Source organism: Nicotiana attenuata, chromosome 6 (genome assembly GCF_001879085.1).
Source record: "Nicotiana attenuata strain UT chromosome 6, NIATTr2, whole genome shotgun sequence".
NCBI lineage: Eukaryota > Viridiplantae > Streptophyta > Magnoliopsida > Solanales > Solanaceae > Nicotiana > Nicotiana attenuata.
Window position 1 is genome coordinate 94696714 of NC_031994.1, and position 20281 is coordinate 94716994.

Genomic DNA, 20281 nt, shown 5'->3' on the forward strand with positions numbered 1-20281 from the left:
GGGAGGCTCTTCAGACAGCTCACGAGGGAACAACTCAGGTGAAGCAATCCAAGATTGATATGCTCACAACAGAATATGAGCTCTGCAGAATGAAGGATGATGAATCCATCCAAGATATGCATACTCGATTCACCTCCATCATCAATGAGCTTCATTCTCTTGGTGAAAGTATTCCAAGAAACAAGCTTGTCAGAAAAATCCTTAGTGTACTGCCCAGTTCTTGGCAAAGCAAAGTTAACGCCATTATAGAGGCTAAGGACTTGCAGACACTGACCATGGATGAACTTATTGGAAACTTGAAAACCTATGAAATGAAGAAGAAGAAGAAGAAGAAGGACAATGAAAGAAGAGAGCCCAAGAGGGAAAAGAACCTGGTCCTCGAGACGGACACCAATGACTCAAGTGGTGAAGATGGGGACATGGCCTACGTGACAAAAATATTTCAGAAGATGGTTCGCAGCAATTGAGGCATTCCAAAAAGTGGAAGTTCTATCAAGCCAAGAAATTATGACCTCTGTCATAAATGTGGCAAGCCAGGACACTTCATCAAAGATTTCCCCCTCCTAAAGCAAGATCAGTATAATAACAACTTTGATAAAGCAGCCAAGAGGTAAAGCAAGATCAGTATAATAACAACTTTGATAAAGCATCCAAGAGGAACCAGGTTCCTGACAAACGCTTCAAGAGGAAGAATGATGTTGACAATGTTGTAAAGCAAGCTCTTGTTGCATAGGGAGACTCCTCCAGCGAATCTGAAGAAGAAGACGACAATAGTGGTAGTTCAATGATGGCAGTGGAAAATAAAACAACTGAGTATGATTCAATCTTTGCTCTAATGACTCAATATGATGACAATGAAGATGACGATGGCGATGAGGTTAACTTTTTGGATGTTCAGAGAAATCTAAAATCTTACTCTCCTTAAAAGCTCATGTCATTAGCAAATGTGCTAATTGATGCATACCATAGTCTTATCAATGATAAAGATGCTTTAACTATGGAACTAGGGGAAGCTGAACAAACCAGAGATGATTTAGTAGTTGTTGTAGTTGATTTGAAGGAAACAATAGAGAACCTGAAAAGAGAAAAGAATGCCTTAGAAGAGAAAATTGCTAGTATAGAACATGAAAGAGATGATCTAATGGTTGTTGTGGTGGACTTAAAAGAAACCAATGAGTGTGCAAGTAAAGAAAAAAAAACCTTGACTAAGAGAGTTGCTATCATTGAGCAAGAAAGAGATGACCTAGTAGTGGAGGTAGTAGACTTGAAAGAAACAATTGAGGAATTTAAAATGGTAAATATGCTTGGAAACTCTGAAAAGGGAAAGAAAATTGCAAGTGAAGCACACATTAAGCTTGAAAATGAGTTAAATTTGGTGAAGACTAGTCTGTGTGCTGAACTTGAGAAAAACAAACAGCTTCAGGAAGAACTAGGGAAAGTAAAGAGTGATCTTGAGAAATCGCTTAAGTGGACCTGGTCTTCTGATGTCATCACTGCCATGTACCCAACTCTGGGGGAAACAGGAAAGGGATTGGTTTCAAAGGGAAAAGATTCCCTACAACCCTCATAGCAAGTATGTTACTGTACCTGACAATTGGCTATGTACCCAATGTGGTAACAATGGGCATCTCAAGGAAAACTGCATGGCAAGGGTTCAGTATCATCAGAAAAATAAATTTTTTGCTGAGAGAGTGACTACTGCAAGAGGACCTGGTCCATCAAATAGGAAACGCATTTTGCCTGCTTGGACTAAGAAAGCACTCATTCATCCCTTCTTTCTTAACAAGGGACCCGAACTTGTTTGAGTTCCTAAATTTAACCCTTGATTTCCTTGTGTAGGGAGCAGTGAAGGTGAGCAACCAACAATGGTATATGGACAGCAGTTGCTCAAAGCACATGAATGAATATACGATCAATTTCCTTTACTAAATGCCCTACAAGGAGAGAGTGTACCCTTCTGAAAATAGCTAAAAGGGGTACACTTTAGGAGTTGGAAGATATGTGTCAAGAGAAATAAAGTAAAACTCTTGTCCGGGATATACGCAATCTCAAAGCCTGTGACCGGTGAGGTGATGTTGTAGCCAAAAGATATAAGTTGGTTGAGAGTTATTGAAAACAATGCTGAACTATGGGACAGAAGGCCGGGATCTGCAGGTGTTTCATCATTGAATAAACTAGCCCTGAAGGACCTGGTTCGTGTCTGACCCACAAAGTGTGCAATACCTGTGCAAAAGGAAAATGTGTCAGATCTCCATTTAAGCCCAAAAAGGGGGCAGCAAGCACCTCCAGTCCACTTGGACTCTGCTCTTCAGAACCTAGGATGAGATCTTTCAAGTAGTTGTGGCTCTTGTCAAGAAGATCAAATATGGCTTGCATCAGATCAGATCATGGAACAAGTTTGGATAATGCCATAGTGGATGAATGTTGTACTCAAAAGGAATTACTCAACCGCTTAGCTCCAAGAACACCACAGCAAATGGAGTTGAGGAAAAGAAGAAAGGGACTCTTGAAGATTTGGCACAGTCAATATTATTTGGTGGAAGGGATTGCAAACATCTTGACCAAAGTTGCTGACTCAATTGAGGATATCTGGGTACAATTGTTATGCTCTTAACAATGGGAAGGATCAACCTTGAAAATCAGATGGTAAAAGAGATGGAGGAATCTCCCTGATGTACTCGTCTCAAGAGAGAATAGAAATACTGATCAAGGTAGAGAACGCTCATTGATTACAGCAAGGAATCTTGTACCGCGTCTACAACAACAGAAGCTGAAAAATGAGTTGTTGAAAAAAAGGGTTTTGGAATAGAAGCATCACACGTCATCAGCACTCCCATTGCCTCAGCTACACGCCTAAACATGGATGAACCTAGTTCTTCTCTAAATCAGACCATGCATAGAGACATTATTGAATCACTCCTGTATTTCACTGCAAGTAGACCAGACATCATGCTTAGAGTTGGGTTTTGTGCAAGGTTTCAGTCAAATCCAAAGGACTCTCATCGGAAGGCTGGTGTAAAAATTTTGAGATATCTTAGGTAAAAACAGGACCTGGTTCTCTACTATCCTCCAAGTAATGGATAAGAAAATCTCCCCTAAAATGGGACATTCTCTAGGTTCCTGTCTTGGCTCATTAGGCTCAAAGAAGCAAAATTCAATGGCACTCTCAACAGTTGAAGCAGAATATGTATCATCAGTCTGCAGATGTGCTCAAATGTTGTAGACCAAGCAACAAATTGGAAGAACTTGAGTCCAACTCAAGAGGGCCAAATACAGTGACTGCTGAATATCAAGTTGCACACGTCTTCACCAAAAGCCCTGGGAAGAAAGCATTCTGAGAAAATTGCACTATGGGATGATAAAATCCAATTGAGAACCTGGTTCCTCATTATTGGTTATGAAAGTCATAGTCAGGTAAAAGCTAGCAAAAGTGTTTTCTGGCTAAGTCTAACTCACCTCTATACCATTACAGGTAGACACGCATGATGACTACAGAAGCAGATGTTGCAGTGCATGAGGAATAAGGGGATAAAACTCACTTGCCAGACATATCAGGGAACCTAGTTCTCTAATGCAGGTTAGCAGCTTCTTTGTTCTTTCATACACCATTTAAAATAGACAAAAACAATGCCACATCATCATCAGCGTGACAGTCTCTTTATAGTCGTGTCTCTTCAGCCAATACGTCACAGCCCAAACGTCACTCCTTTTCTAAACGATACATCTCCCAAGCAAAAGGGTGCCACCGTTTCAGAACCGGTCCCTCATCATAATTAAATCAACATCACAACCCTTTCTCTTCCAAACTCAAAATTCCCCGTTTGTCTTCTCTCTTCTCAAATCCGCAGTCCTTCGAGAATAATCTCATCATGTCTGAAAATCAAGCAACCTTCAGTGTGCCTGACAACACTATGATTGAGTCCCCAACAGTCAGTATTCCAGCGGTGAACTCCTCTCCTAACACAATCACTAGTCCATACCCTAAAACAGAGTCTCCTCCACACTCCACTCCTCTCCTACTCACTCCGAGTCTACTCCTTATCTAAGCAGGTCTGAGAATGTTTGTCCTCCTCCAGTCTCACTGGTCAAACAGAGTCAACAGGCTGAACAAGGTAAACAAGGGACAGGAACCTTCAGCTCCATCCATGGTTGGGCACTTGAGTGAAGATCTGGTGATTAGTCATGAAGAGACTAAGACCATCACGATAAGTTGTGACTCTGTAGGTATCACTCCTTCGTCTGTTGAAATCGACATGGAACCACAAGAAAATGATGGAATAGAGAATACGTTTTCCGTTGCGTCAGAAGGGGTCATTGTAGAGGAATGTACAGGAGGGTCTGAGCCTTAGAGGGAAGAGCCTCAGCCATCAGAAGAAAAGGGAGCAATTGTGCCATTCGAACAACCTGCACAAGATGATGCTAGTAGGGTCCCAAATGATGAACCTGATCCTTCAGTAGAGGATCCATGTCAGGAGTCATCTCCCTAGGCCAGTATTGATCGTACTCCCTCTCCCCACTTCTATGCTGAGCCTTTGAACATAGTGGTGCCTAAGATGAATCCTGACAGTGAAGAAGACAGATGATTTGGTTTATGCTAGTTTTATCAGGGCTAGCACTAAGCCAGTGGTAACTTCAGAGCCACCTCTTAAGCGACCTACTATACGCTTGCAGCAAAAGGAGGCTCTAGAGTCTACTCTCAAGAAGAGTAAAAGGAGAAGAAGGAGAAGGTTGGTCAAAGATGGAAAAGTTGTTCAAGCAAAGGATGTCCCTGTAGTTGATGTGGATGAGGAAAACAAAGAGGAACCTAGTTCCCTGACACGCAAGTCTTCAAGGAAGAAGCACTCTCTCTCTCTCAATCCGAAAGGCACACCTCTAAGGGTGCTGAAAGTTCTTCCAAGAGTGCTGTTGCTGGGTCCAGTGAAAAGTCGGTAAAAAATCTGGTGACAAGACATTGAAGGAGCGTGGTGACAAGTCTGATGAGAAAGAAGTAGAAAAATCTAGGAACATATACAGAACAAGATAGTAGAGAAGGAAAAGTCTGTTGGCAAGTCAGTGAAAAGAAAAAGGGATGATGATGATGAAGAACCTGGTTCCATCAAGAAAGAAAAAGTAAGTGAGTCTCTGAGGTCTGAGAAAAGGAAGTTGGGGAATCGGAAAGTACTGTGGGGCCGCACATGACTCTGATATTCTAGAGTTTGATGGGATGAGACAATTAGTGGACATTTGCGATTCTCAATAGTGGACCAATCTATTTACATGTGAGGCTCCTATAGTGCATGAGGACGAGATACGGAGTTTGTACACCAGCCTCTTCACTATAGATGGTAATCAAATCTGTGTGTTGGTCAATGAGGTGGACATAGTGATGGACTCTTCCTTATTGGGGTCAATTCTGGGAGTTCCTACCGAAGGATTGTCATCTATTCAGGGTGCCTGCGCACCAAACTTCAGAAATGCCATTGTCAAGGACAAGGCAGTACAACATGGGGAACAGGTGCATAAGAAAGCACTCCTTACTGTTTATTAGTTGCTCTTTGAGATGGTTAACAAAGTGTTGCTTCCTCGCGCTAAAAGAAGATCTGTTGCATCCAAAGCTGACCTATTCCTTATGGAAGCCTTGGATAATTTTACCTCCATCAATTTGCTTGCGATAATGATTGAGCATATGCGGAAGGTAGAAAACCTTAGAGATGGGAATCCTAGACTACCTTCTGGGTTCCTTCTCACAAAGGTATTTGGGTTTTTCAAAGTACCTCTGGTACAACCCAAAGTGGGCACCAAAAAGCAATCATTTTCAAAAACTACTCTTGAGGAGTGTGAGTGCATTGACAAAGTCGGAGGGGTTGGAAGCACTTCCACAATTTCTCAACTGATAAATGCTCAGAATAGTGCCACAGAGGAGATCCAGAAGTTGAAGGCTAGGAACGCGATTTTTGAGAGTCAGCCCAGTGAGTTGCAAGAGGCACTTGGTTCTAGTAGTTATCATAGCTCAAAGGTTGCACGCCTAAAAAGGAGAATGCTGAACTCAGGAAACAGGTGGAGGACCTGAAAGAAAGACTGCTCAATGAGCAACTGTCTACGAATGCTCGCGTGGATCTTGTCCTCCAAACCCTTGCTTCCTTTTCCAAGCCCCCTTCCTCCAGTGTCCCCTAAGGAATGTCCCCTTAGTGTCCAGTTTCTAGTGTCTATCTTCTTAAGTTATTTTTGGTGATATTTTGTTATTTCTGGCAATTGTTTTTTTTTGTTTTAGACTGTGGATGAAAACAATGAATCTGCTCCCGCCTGTATAAGTCCAACTCTGGTTAATGAAAGTGATTTCCTTTTTGCTATCTATACTGCTGTTCTTCTGTTTCTGTTTTCTATCATGTTGTGTGCACACAAGTGGCATGAGTTGGCTATACTTCTTGATGCTACTAACTTATTCTGTGCTTTTTATGATGCCAAAAAGGGGAAGATTTAATTGAATAAAATCAATTAGCAGAAATGAATAATGATCTGAAGGGGGAAGAAATACAGATTCAGGGGGAACTCATTCAGGAGGAACTCTTTAGGGAACTCATTTTCAGGGAATATAGAGATTCAGATTCAGGGGGAAATTTAAGATCTTTCTAGTTCACAGTCTGGTTCTATGTGGTTTTTCTAGTTTTTTCAATTATGAGTTTGTCATCATCAAAAATGGGAAAATTGATAGGTTACAAGTACTTTGGTCATAAGTACTTTGCTATATGTTTTGATGATCTAACAAACTTACTATCCAGAACCAGATAAGGAACCTGTTACACATTTACAAGACCTTAAGATCACAAGGTTCCAGGTTGGTACTCAGCATGGGACATGATTCAACTCTTCAGAGTAGAAGGAACAGCTGAGGGAACAGGTCCTTACCAGTTCCCGAGAAGACTGTAAAAAGTCAACTCTCTAGCTGGAAAGTTGCTGCCTGCACACGCTATAGTGCAGGAACAATGCTGCAGTCAACTTTTCAGGGAAGACTTTTTACCTACCTTGCTTGCATCATTATAAGTGATGTCACACATGTATATATGCATTCAAGGGAGGTAAAACAAATTACTTGAACACTTAGAGATTTCACAAGAGCTCACTCACGTGACTATTCAGCAAGCAAGTGTCTGGTGCTTCAAGAACAAAGAACAAAACAACTACGGACCAGTCCCCATATAGAGTTATTATATGTCCTTAGTTGAGTTGTAACTTTGTAATAGTCTTAAACTGAAATCCCTATCTCGCTTGTTTAAGAAGCATTCTGTAGAAAATCTTTGTAAACCTTAAATCTGTGTGTTTAAGTCTTGGCTAGAGTTAGTTAAGTTTCAAAGTCTTTGTAATAGAGTTATTGCAAAGTGGCTTGTAATAGGTGTGTTACAAGTTAGTGAGAGATTAAGAGTTTAATTCCTAGGTTGCATAGGTTGTAGTCTAAAAGTTGCTCAGTAGTGAAGTTGAAATCCTACAAGGGTAGTTCGTGGTTTTTAATCCCGTTGAGCTGAAAATTTTTCACGTAAAATTCCTCTTGCCATTTAATTTCTGCTTTGTGTGTGTGCTATTGAACCTGATAGAGAACCCGATTCTCTATAGAGTTTTGGTGTACCCTTATATTCTATCACTTTGCACGTGATATTTTATAATTTTATTCAATTTTACAAAAATATAAAATAAGCTGATTTATAGTTTTATCGTGCCCCTCAACCTATGATTAGTCCATATTAATTCGGGTACAAAGAACAAATTATGCTTTTGTTGCACAAACAATCCAATATTAGGCCCACGCTTAGTTTTTCCTCTATGAATTATAACTTTTTCCCAAATCTTTCTATAGATTTGAGTGTAAAGTTTCTACAATTTTCATGGCTTTAACTTCAATACTTAAACTAATTCTCTATTTTCAACCTCTGCTTGTGTTAGAACCCACGCAATGCGCGAATAATTGACGGAATATTAATATTATAAAATTATGATCTAATATATCATATTATTTTAATAAATATTAGTTACTATTTTATTTTTTAATTTAGTGTAAATAAATATAATAAAATCTATACAAAATCAAAGGATACAAGCATTATAGTAATCAAATAAATTATTTATTCCTTGTTTATTTTGTATTACATTAGCTAGAACTTAGTACTACATTTACTAATGTAATTTTTTATTAATTTGTCAATTGGCTCAATATTTTGATACTACTTCTCTTCTTGTAGAACATACGTATATATTTTCTTATTCTGGAAATATATATCTTTATACTTATGTTATAATGTTTAAAATTCTTCAATTGTCTAAATTTATCAATAATTTTCTTGAGTGTTATTTATTTATATTTTATTTATTAATTAATTCAAAATATAAATATTATAAAATTATCTTTATCCACCTCTTTTCGTACAGTCATTCCTACTATAATATTTGATTAGTTTTCTCATTTTATATTTACTGAAAGTTTAAATAATATAATTTTTTTTACTAAATTATAATTTTGAATTCATCAATAGTATAAAGAGATAAGCATTTTTATTATTTTTATTAAAAATGTACTAATATTTTTAATAATTTAACCACTCCTACACACACACACAAAAACAAACACACACTACTACTATATTAGGAAGAAATTACTCTCCAATTTGAATCGGTAGTTTTTGATTTTTTGTTATTTTTGTTTTTTATTATAAAATACTTTTAAAACTCCAATTTGAATGAGTAGAATATTTTTTTGTATTTTCGTTTTTATTGATAATTATAATATATCCATATTTATTGGTAGTATAACCAATTAATTCCAAATATATATATACACACACAAACACACACTACTACTATATTACGAAGAAATTACTCTACAACTTCAATTGGTAGTTTTTGATTTTTTGTTATTTTTGTTTTTTATAATAAAACAATTTTAAAACTTCAATTTGAATGAGTAGATTTTTTTTTTTCCTTTTTATTGATAATTATAATATATCTATATTTATTAGTAGTGTAACCAATTAATTCCAGATTTAAAATTCAAAAAAACAAAAAAACAGTTAGAAAAGTAATTTATTTTGTCTTAACAATGCCATTTGGCTTTCCGTGATTAAGACACTTGTCTTAATGTAGTGCTTTTGCTTATCCTATTCTATATAGATAGATTAGAAGTATTCCTTTAACATGCTTTATGAGCTTTTTCTTGTTTTTTAATGCGTTTTCTATCTAAATGAACAACAGTAATGGTATTTTTTAGATTCTAAATTGTATATGAGATTATCAATTCTAGAGATCCTTTTTTGCTATATTTATACGTTAAATAAATACTATTTCTTTTATTGTACTAACCTTTCATGTTATTATATGTCAGATGAAAAGTTTAGTTCAAGCCACTTTAAAATAGAAATTTATGGTAACACTTTTATTGTACATTCTTATGTATAAGACGAAACACAGATTAATATTAATTTTATAGTGTTTGGTCTTGCTCTAATTTTATTATAATTATTGTAATTTTCATTTTGTAGTTATTGATATGTATATATTGATTTTTTGTGTAAAGATTTGTCGATTAAGGATATAAGCAAGTAAAATTTTACTTTCATATAATCAAACTAGATTTCAAATAGAATTTTTTCTGTGAAAAATCTTTTCTACTTTAAATTATGGCAAAAAATTTCATGTTAGTATTGACTTCCTTACCTCCTTCAAAAAAGTTCAACAAAGAAAGAATGAAAGGTCTATAACTAATAATACAACCTACAAGAACTAGAATTTGCACTTTTTGTTAGCCTTGACTTTTATTTATAAGTTATGCATTATATTAAAAGATTATCTTTAAATATAATTTTAGAACAATTGCTAGACTACACGTGCGAGGCACGTAATAGAAATTAATAAGTAAATAATAATTTTATACATACCGACATTAATTTAGAAACTATCATGTATTTCTACATTGATTCATTTTTGATTTTTTTTTTCAAAATTAAGCTAAGTTAGACATCATCGGTGTTTGTTAAATTTAATATTAGATGGTACCAAAACAAACAACAATATTGTTTCTAAGTTGATCTTTTGAATCGATTTGATTTCGTTTCTCTTCAATCCATTTATAAAACCTGTTTACAAAGTTGCTCTAAACTTAAAATAGGGTAAAAAAATAATTGATCCTCCTTTTTGCGTCACCACTTAAATAAATTATTTATATTATATTATACTTTTTCATCAAAAACACTTTTCTTTGTCTCACAGGAAAAATTAATGAAGTTTGACATGTGAAAAATAAATATTCAGTTCCTACTTTAAGAAAAATATACTTACATATAAAATACTAGTCTAAGTTATTATTAAGTTTTTAATTATAAAAAATAATTGTAATTATTTAAAAATGATATTTGCTAGTACTATTTTATTATTGGTCGAGAATTAAAAAAGGCAAAGAGCTATTATTGTTATCCCTAAGCCCAGATGGGTCACGTCGGCTCCCCAAAAATCTCAACAGAAATTTCTCGTCTCTTCCTCTTTCCTCACCAATGAATTTCCCCTATTATCCCATCTTCTCTTCTTAGAAACCCTAGAACTTATTATTGACAAAAAAAGGGTTTCCACTTTCTTCTCCCCCCTCCCCCTCTCTCTCACTAGATTTTAGCTTTGACTTTTCCAGATTTAAATTTCTATTTTCCTTTGTCTTTTTTCACCAACTCTTGAATGAAATAGATCAAATACCCGTAATAGTTTTCCTTTTTAATTAACATTTATTTTTGAGGTTTTTGTGTGCTTTCGAAGAGAGATACCAGTTTTTCCTCTCTTTTTTGCATCGTCAAGTTAAAATTCCCAAATTTTTGTTTGTTTTATATATTGAAGGCGGAGGCAGTATTAATCATAGGAATCTTATGGAATTTGGTGACAACCGCCCTGCAGGTTATTGTATAATTCTTGAGCTTCAAAATTTGCTCTGCTTAGATCCTTGTTTATTTGTAAGCTTTGCTTCTTGAGTTTACTCCAGATTTATTTTCATCAATAAAAGAAGCCATAATTCCATATTATGGATTTGAAATTAAAGAAGTTAAAAGTAAACCTACCCTGCCCTTCTTAAAATAGTTAAATTGTTTTTTTGAAAATGGTAGTATTGGGCCACCTTTAATGCACCTTGACTATACTCTAAAGACAAAATTGAGAATATATTGTTAGAGTGTTTTTATTACTAGAATTGATTTATTGTGATAGTTTGTGTGGGATTTATGCTTCACTCTTTCTCTTACTCTCTTGGTGTTCAGATGGCCTTTTCACATTAATCCATTGTTGTCAGTCCTTTTTTTGTTCATTCCTAGTATAAGGGAATGCTGGTGTAAGATTTGTAGGCTGCAGATAGTATGAGGTCCATGGCTTGCTTGGTCACTCTGCATTAGTTCTGTGTCTGAGGAATTCATTTTATGGTGGATTTGTTTGCTAGTGTTCATGGTTGATTTCTAAAATTTGGCTTTCCTTTTTGATGCTACAGCGGAGGAAGTATTTGATGCATCACAATATGCGTTCTTTGGTAATGATGTAGTCGAAGAAGTTGAACTGGGTGGGTTGGAAGATGAAGAGGATGGTCTTCCTCCGGTTGGGTTTGATGATGAAGAGTATCAATTAGGCCAAGAAGAGGTTGCTTTTTAGCTTTTGGCTATTTGCTTTCATGTTTTTAGAATCCTTTGTTAATCGTATTTCCATTTTGGACAGGCAGTGAACTAAATATCAAAATAACATTCTGGACATACCTTCAATTTTTTCCTGATTTGGTTTAATAGTTTGTTTCTAGATGCTGCTTTATTTTGTATTAGTCTTATTCAGAATGTTTAATTTGTGTAAGCTTCTAATATGATAGACAGACTCTTAGGTTTTCCTCCCTCACCTGTGGTTTCGTTGGTGGGATTTGTCTAGGAGTTTCTTTGGCTTGCTTATGAACGTGATCTTGAAATTGATGCTCTGATCCTCTTATGCTAAGAAGTTTGATTATCTTTGAAGCTGATTGCCTGTTCTGAGGTCATTTAGATAAGCATTTATTGTTTAGCTACCAAACTAGAGGAAGGAATGCTCTAAGATTTGCATGCTTAATTTTTATTGTTTTGCATCACGTTTTCAATCATGTTTACACCCTCCTTCAAGAAAGCTGGTTTAGCATTTTTTTTCCTTCTAAATAGTTCAGCTGAGATCTTTATATATAATATATATATATGAAAAAAAATTTAGCTGAGGCATTTTGCAGTTCTACTCCCCACTAGTTTGGGATTGAGGTATAGTGTTGGTTTTTTTTATGTTGCTGCCTTTTTTTCTGTTTACCGGGACAAAGTCTTTAGAGTCTTGGGGATATTAGGGCATAGTTACTGAGATATTATTCACTCATTTGATTGTGGTAGTTGTCTTTTTATGGACTAAGTTGTTTTCTGTTTGAGCATATGCTTATAGGAAATAAGGTCAGTATGAACTTTGAAATGGTCGAAAACTTGTTTGATGAGAAATGGAAGTGGATAACCATGTTTCAGTCTTGTGTATTTGCAACCTTTCCTTTATGTGTTAAATGAGAGTGTACTTTCGGTGAAACTTTAGTTCTTAGTAGTTGGGTGCTAAATTGGCGAACATTTGCATCTAAACAATTTCTCACTTGTAGGGTGAAGCTCTTGGATCTTTGACTGAGATTGATGACCTTAGTAGCACATTTTCCAAGGTAATTCTTTCTAAAGTTGCTTGGTCCGATTTGAACATTGTTTTTATTAATCGTGTGTTTAATCTTTGTGAGAAATGACTGAAATGACTTAGTTTCCATGGTTCCCATGATTGTTCCAAGCTCAAAAATTTGTGAACTAGAGGTCCACAGTTCCTCTTTAATTTTTGGACCCTGTTCTCTAGAATATTCAAGCTTCACCGGATGGTTAGTGCTTCCTTTGGTCTACATTGCCATCTGACTAGGAAGTAGGACCTCACAATCTTCTGCCATGTAACAATGATTTCTGCAAATATGTAGTGCTGGATCCCTGAGTTCACTGCAAACTTAGTAAAGAACAAGATCATTTTTTTATTTGAGATAGTTAAGAAGGATAAAATTTCTGACTTGACTGTCTTGCCCGTATGAGACCAACTAATGTTAGATTTCCCCCCTCAAAATGTTAAACTCCAGTACACCCTTCCCCTTTCCTAGGGGAAACTGCTTTTGAGCTCCTTTGACTTTGGAACATCAATTTCCAGCATGGGACGTGCCAATGTGATCAATTCCTTTATAGCAATTCATTCAGTTTGGCGTTTGAAAAGTAATGTTTTTAAGAGTTGGTAGTGTACAACATTTGGTCTTTGTCTCATTTCCTTCATAGAAATGCTGTTGAAGTTAGAAAATTCTCCCAGAAGTTTGTGCTGACCTTCCATAAGTGATACAATGCTACCACAGCTTCTTGTAGAGTTGTAGTGCACTTTTACTTGATCAAAAAGAAAAGGAAATTGCGTCTTATAGTGGAGTTCAGCTGCTGTGACTCCCTTATTGATCTGATTCTGGAAAAACAAGAGTGGAGGGCTTTCACAAAAGTACTTTCCTGTACATGTTGACTGTATTGACTGTTTAATGTTTTCTTGACATCTACCGGATTCATAACGTTATGTGAGCTTGTCATCTCAATTCCTACAAGCTGTAGTGCTGCTAATTTTTAATATCTTACTTGACCACTTTCTTTCGCAGTTGAACAAGGATGATGGTGGTGCCATAAATCCAGGATTTATTGGTGACAGGGAATGCAGAGAGAGTGAGTATACCATATGGATATCTTTTGGGATTACTTCAGGCTTATATTCAATTTTCTTGTTATAAAAGCTTTATAAATTTGAAAGCAATGCCCACAGGTCATGCTATTTCTATTTCTTTCTGGACAAGTGTTTTGGTTGGTTCTTTACTCATTGGAGCCTTTACAAAGGAAATAGATGCGTTAAATAGTCAGAAAGTGTGATATGCATAAGAATACTCATATTGATTCGACTTAAGCTTAACTTGCCAGATGCTTTTCTTTAAGAGGTTCTCGGACATTACCTTGGTTTGTTAATTGTTGATACTCCTTTTAAGCATTTGTGGGATTTTGCCTTGTGATATTAAGATTGCTGCTTTTCAGTTCCATTAAGCAGCATATGCTGAGAACTTCGACCGGGAACTAGAGTTTTTTGTTTGGTGATGTGTTTAGAAAGAAACTTGGTGACTTCTCTAATTCACATACATTATTTGGCTATCACATATAGGTCAGCATATGAGTTTTTGCTTTTACCTTTCTCAGTGGAGATCGAGTCTGTATTTCTCTTACCAATATAAAGTTTGCCCTTGAGATCATCTTGCCTGATTTAATTCATTTTTGGTTAATTAGTTAAGTGAAGGTATATTTTTGTAACAAGATGAATTTTTCAGGCTCATCTGCTGCTGAGTGGGCACAAGATGCAGATTTTCATAATTGGATTGGTCGGAAAGCTCTTGATGGTGAAAGCAATGACAGCAAAAGATGGCCATCGCAGCCGTACTCTTCTGCTGCTCACTTTTTGGAACCAAATCCTTTGTATAGGACTTCCTCATACCCTGAGCAACAACAGCAACATGAATATCAACAGCAAACCCCAAACCACCACTACTCCAGTGAACCAATACTCATCCCAAAATTACCTTTCACTTCATTTCCTCCTCCTAGTGTGAGGCATCCACAAGCTTCCCCAAATAACCAGTCACAGCATCCAAATGGTCCAAATCAACCTGGTGGACAGCAAATGCCACTTTCCTCACCTAACTTACCTCCCTTTTTAAACACTGCAAATCACTTAACTGCCTCACATCATGGCCCGCAGTATGGTGGAAAGTTTGCTCAAGGAACGCCTCCTGGGCTTCCCCTTCATACTCAAATTCCAAGCCAATGGTTGAAGCAATCTACTTTGTATCCTGGGGAGCAATCAAGCCTGACCAGTAATATGATCCCACAGCAGTTGCATCGCCAAAATGGTTTCGCACCGCCACATGGGGGACCGCAGCAACCCCAGCAGCCTGGACAACACCATCCCTTGCATTCACCCTATGGTCATATGCCGGGGTTGCAATCCCAACTGTTTAATCACCATATGTCTCCACCCTCGCAGGTGCTGAATAATTTTGATATGCTTGGGTTGGCTGATTTAAGAGATCAAAAGGCAAAACTAATGCTGAGAGGTAGACAGGGCCTGCAGTACTCCCAACAAGGCTTTGACATTGGTAGCCAGAGAAATTATAATGCATGGCCCAGATTTAAATCCAAGTACATGACAGCAGATGAATTAGAGAATATACTTAGAGCGCAGCTGGCTGCTACCCATAGCAATGATCCTTATGTTGATGATTATTATCACCAAGCTTGTCTGGCCAAAAAGTCCGCTGGTGCAAAGTTGAAGCACCATTTCTGCCCAAATAATTTGAGGGATGGTAGTGCCCGAACTCATGCTAATTCTGAGCCACATCCTTTTCTTCAGGTTGATGCTCTTGGAAGGGTTGCTTTCTCTTCTATTCGCAGGCCCCGTCCGCTTCTTGAAGTTGATCCACCAAAATCATCACCTACTGGATGCATTGAACAGAAAATATCTGAGAAACCCCTGGAGCAAGAGCCAATGCTAGCAGCTAGGGTGACTATTGAGGATGGTCTCTGTCTTCTTCTTGATGTTGATGATATTGACCGGTTCCTACAATTTAATCAACTTCCAGATGGAGGAGACCAGTTGAAACGCAGGCGGCAGGTTCTGCTAGAGGGTTTGACATCATCACTTCAACTAGTTGACCCCCTAGGAAAAAATAGCCACTCTGTTAATTTGGCCGCTAAAGATGATGTTGTCTTCTTGAGGATCGTCTCGCTTCCCAAGGGCCGGAAGCTGCTAGTTCGATACCTGCAGCTTCTTTTCCCTGGAAGTGAATTGACCAGGGTGGTTTGCATGGCTATTTTCCGGCATCTAAGGTTCTTGTTTGGCGGGCTTCCGAGTGACCATGGGGCAACTGAGACTACTGTGAGCCTTGGAAGGACCGTGTCACTGTGTATTTGTGAGATGGAGCTCAAAGCACTTGCTGCCTGTCTTGCATCAGTGGTTTGTTCAGCAGAGCCTCCTCCGCTCCGTCCTGTTGGAAGCCCTGCTGGAGATGGGGCATCTATTGTTCTAAAATCTCTTCTTGAGAGGGCAACTGAGATTTTAAGAGATCCCCATGCTGCTGCCCAGTGCAGCATGCCTAATAGGTCATTCTGGCAGGCCTCGTTTGATGCATTTTTTGGGTTACTCACCAAATACTGTTTCAACAAATACGACACCGTAATGCAATGTTTCTTCACACAAGCCCCACCAGGTGTGGCTGTTAGTGGATCTGATGCAGCCAAAGCTATTAGTAGGGAGATGCCTGTTGAACTTTTACGTGCGAGTCTTCCTCACACTAGTGAACAACAGAAAAAGGTCCTATTAGATTTTGCACATAGATCCATGCCTGTGCTGGGTGTTGGTAGCCAAAGTGGTGGTACATGATTACCGTTGAAGATTGATCTCGTGTATTAGGCGTCTCCTTGAAAATTGTCCGGAAATACGTCAAAACGTGTAATGATGGTTCACGAATTACAGTCCTTGGGACATATGGCGTTTATGACTAACAATTGCTGAAGTTGCAAGAGATGGAGCCTGATCATCTGCACTATTCTTGCCTGAGATCAAGGAACTTCATTCTTCTCTAGCCATGGATGTGGTCGTCCTTGTTGGTACTGTGCTGCTTCAGAGAAAGGTGTGAAGTAGGTTGTTGCTGTAACATGTTTTAGTTTTCTTTTTGACTTTGAAGTTTATTTGATGCTGTTTTCTCATCTGTGATATTTCTGTCATCCTGGGAAGTTTTTAGTGTTAAGATGTACAGTGTTCAACTAGAGAAAGCATTCAGCTTCTAGTTTTGGAGGATATGGGGAGGAACTTGTTATTAGTTGCGAATGTCTGATAATTATGTGAGTCAACGTTGAAGCTTTGGAACTGTTGATGGTGGTACCTTGTTCCAACTCCTGCTATAAGAAAATATTCAAGAAGTTTAAAGCTCGTTCAGTATTTTGCATCCGACTGCTGCTATTGCCCTTACCCTCTTATTGTCTTTTTGTGTATTTGAGAAATCCCTAGTAATAGGTACCGCTCAATGCCTCAAGCTTTCCATCGCTAGGGCTTCAAGTTACCTTTCTGGCCTTGAGCCTGAAATATGACTAGAGAATTTGTGGCTAATATCAAATATAGCCAATAAAAATGGAATAGAATTCTCAGGCATACGACACAGTATCCTATGTCATCAGTTGTTTGATTATTAATCCTCTTTCTCTTAATCTTTTCTTTATTTATATCATCTCCCATATCGGCATTACTGGCTCGAGCAGTGAGGTGGATTCTGAAACAGTAGACCTGGCACTAGCATAGGGGAACATCAAACCCTTTTGCCGCAAGGCTGGCTAATCGTATGCTGACATTCTTGAATACTCATGTTTCTGGAAGGCACATGAATCAGAACATTATTTTGAATGTGCGATTGAGATCACATTACATAGGTACTTGTAGGGGCGGAGGTGGAGTATTTAGACGAACCCGATAGCTTTTGCTAGGTCGTGTATATTTATAAGAAAATTTATTAAATACGTATAAATATGTAATAGCGAACCTAGTAACTAAGACCTGCCATGAGTTTGATGACAAGTTTAGAACTCAAAGGCTTTCACAATCTAGTGTAGCAACAATTAGAAACCAACACAGATCTTTTTATTATTTTCTTATTGTATTGTCCACATTAGCTTGTGCACAACTTCACTATTATACCCACCAGCATAGACATCAAGAAAACTGATGCAAATTCTATTGGATGCACGAAATGTACACAAATGCGCAGTTTATACAAAACTGTGCCTTATTGGGTAGTTAGTACTAAGTGGAAGGCTACTTGTTATACCTAAAATATTTTAAGATGAAATCCATCATCTTTTACCCAAGATCTGTCATGTCAAATCATCGAGTAAAAATTAGATGTGAAAGCTTACTTGAATTCATGTGAACAGATGAAACTTGTGCGGTTAGTGTTTTTCAAACCAATACGTAAGACGTTCTTGTCTTTCCAATACTGGAAATAAAATTCTACGTCTGATTTGAGGACCATAACCAATTTAATAGGGGCACAAATTTATGTATTTTACTTTAGCCTATCATTAAATTAGAAATAGCATTCATGTACCTACACATAAGACCTCATACTTTATGAAATATCTATTTGGCCCTTTAAGCATTAATAGATTACTTTAATTTGGGCAAACCTTATAATGATAACAACCAACACAAAATTATTCTTATACAATATATGTGCAAGTCCACAAATGCTAGCAATATCCGACTTGGACTACAATATATATATATATATATATATATATATCTCAAAATATTTTCTATCATATCGATCATGCCGACGTTGTACCAAAGCGGTTTTTGTTACATTTAGCGCAATTAAACCTTCCTTGATCATGAATACCAACATAACTAAATGACATAGATCAAGTATGGATGTGTATCATGAAAATTACATGCACTGTGATCCAAGCATGTCTATTTCTAACTGGTCCAACTGGAAAACAGGACAGAGTGGAAACTGAATCGAACACTTTATTTCTGCAGAAATAACCTCAAATATCTTTAAATTGAAACAATAACTTGAAACCTTAAACTGAAATCATATCCTGAAACATTAAGTTGAATGTCTAATTGTGTCTATAAAGAATATTTAAGAGGTTACAAACTCCCACTAACATTGAATATCCTTAAATAACATGACACCCATATGAGAAGTGTGCTCATGAAGACCTTGGATGATAGTCCCTCAGTTAGTGGATCCACAACTATGGAGTTTGTAGCAACATGTTCTATAGACACCTAGCCACAGTAGGTTCTTTCTTAAACAACTAGGAACTTTATGTCAATGTACTTTGACTTTACCAAACTCTTATTGTTATTGAAATACAAGATTGTTAGTTAATTGTTACAAAATAACTTAATTGTTCTTTCCAATTTATCGATAAATTCGCAGCCAGTGACAAATTCTGCAGTCATATTCCATAATCAGATGCTACAATATATCTTATAAACTTAACTGCCATGGTGAAAAGAGCTACAAGTGTTTGTTTAACAAACTTCCTTATATAGCTCATCAACCAAGTATGTCATACTATATCAACATCTAGCAAAGTCGGTGTTCGAATACATGATGATCTTTAACTTTTCGACTTCTTTTATGTGAGCATAAAATGTTTTTTAGCTGTAATTACCTTTTGAAAATTTTAGCTACTTTCAAAAAAATAAGTTTATAAATTATTTAAATATTTGCCCATTATCTCTAAATTAATTATAAATATTCCGACACATACAAAGCTACATCAGACAAACTTTAGAGGCGGATCTATAATTTGGATGTTACAGGTGCCACGTTGTTTTGAAAGTAAACATGTTGCTATTTACACGATCCAAAAAGAGTTACATCTGATCGGTTTGATCAACTTTTGGTTTCGATTTGGGTTATTATACTTTTCAAATTATATGGACAAATATACAAATAATAGTCTAGTTATTATATAAAAATTCGTGCTCAAATGAGTGCATAAACTCCAGCTTACATACATAGTTTCTATAACGTAAAGAAGATTATTTTTTTAATATGTGTTCTGACATAGAACCAAGTCTCAACGTGCCCATTTCCTTTGTATTTTGATAACCATTTAAATAAAAAAAGTAACATGAAAAATTAAAGATAAGAAGCCTCGACGGGAGAGAAGCTAGGGCAGAAGGGAAAACTTTCTAAAATTTTGACAAAGAGAGAGGAGAAGATTTGGGAGAAAGGAAAAATGTTAGTTGGAAGAATGAAACAATTAAAAGGTACACCTATGTCACGATCCAAATCTCCCTCCATAAGACGTCGTGACGGCACCTAGTCTCTACGACTAGGTAAGCCTAACCAATTGCGGAAATAACAAAACTAGATGTAAAAACTTAACAACTAACTACAATAGATAATTAAATAACTGATAACAATGCCGCTCAACATGTATATAGCCAACACTCTAGTAATACACAGTATTCCCAAAACCCGGAACATTATAAATCACAAGCTACAGAAGAAAACTAGTATCTCTATACACCAGAGTCTAAAAAAACAGTACGGAAGGTAAATGACATAGGAGGGAATATAGGGGGACTCCGAGGTCTGCGGACGCGGCAGATATACCATGAAGTCTCCAAACTGTCACTGCTT

At 36.9% G+C, this 20281-nt stretch overlaps 1 protein-coding gene across 1 annotated transcript; it reads left to right on the forward strand.

The window, feature by feature from the left end:
* Positions 10445-17064, forward strand: LOC109227514 (protein PAT1 homolog 1-like). The gene is made up of 5 exons (XM_019392709.1): positions 10445-10899; positions 11480-11625; positions 12629-12685; positions 13685-13748; positions 14396-17064. The coding sequence occupies exons 1-5, from the start codon at positions 10872-10874 to the stop codon at positions 16501-16503; spliced, it is 2403 nt and encodes an 800-aa protein (XP_019248254.1). The 5' UTR covers positions 10445-10871; the 3' UTR covers positions 16504-17064.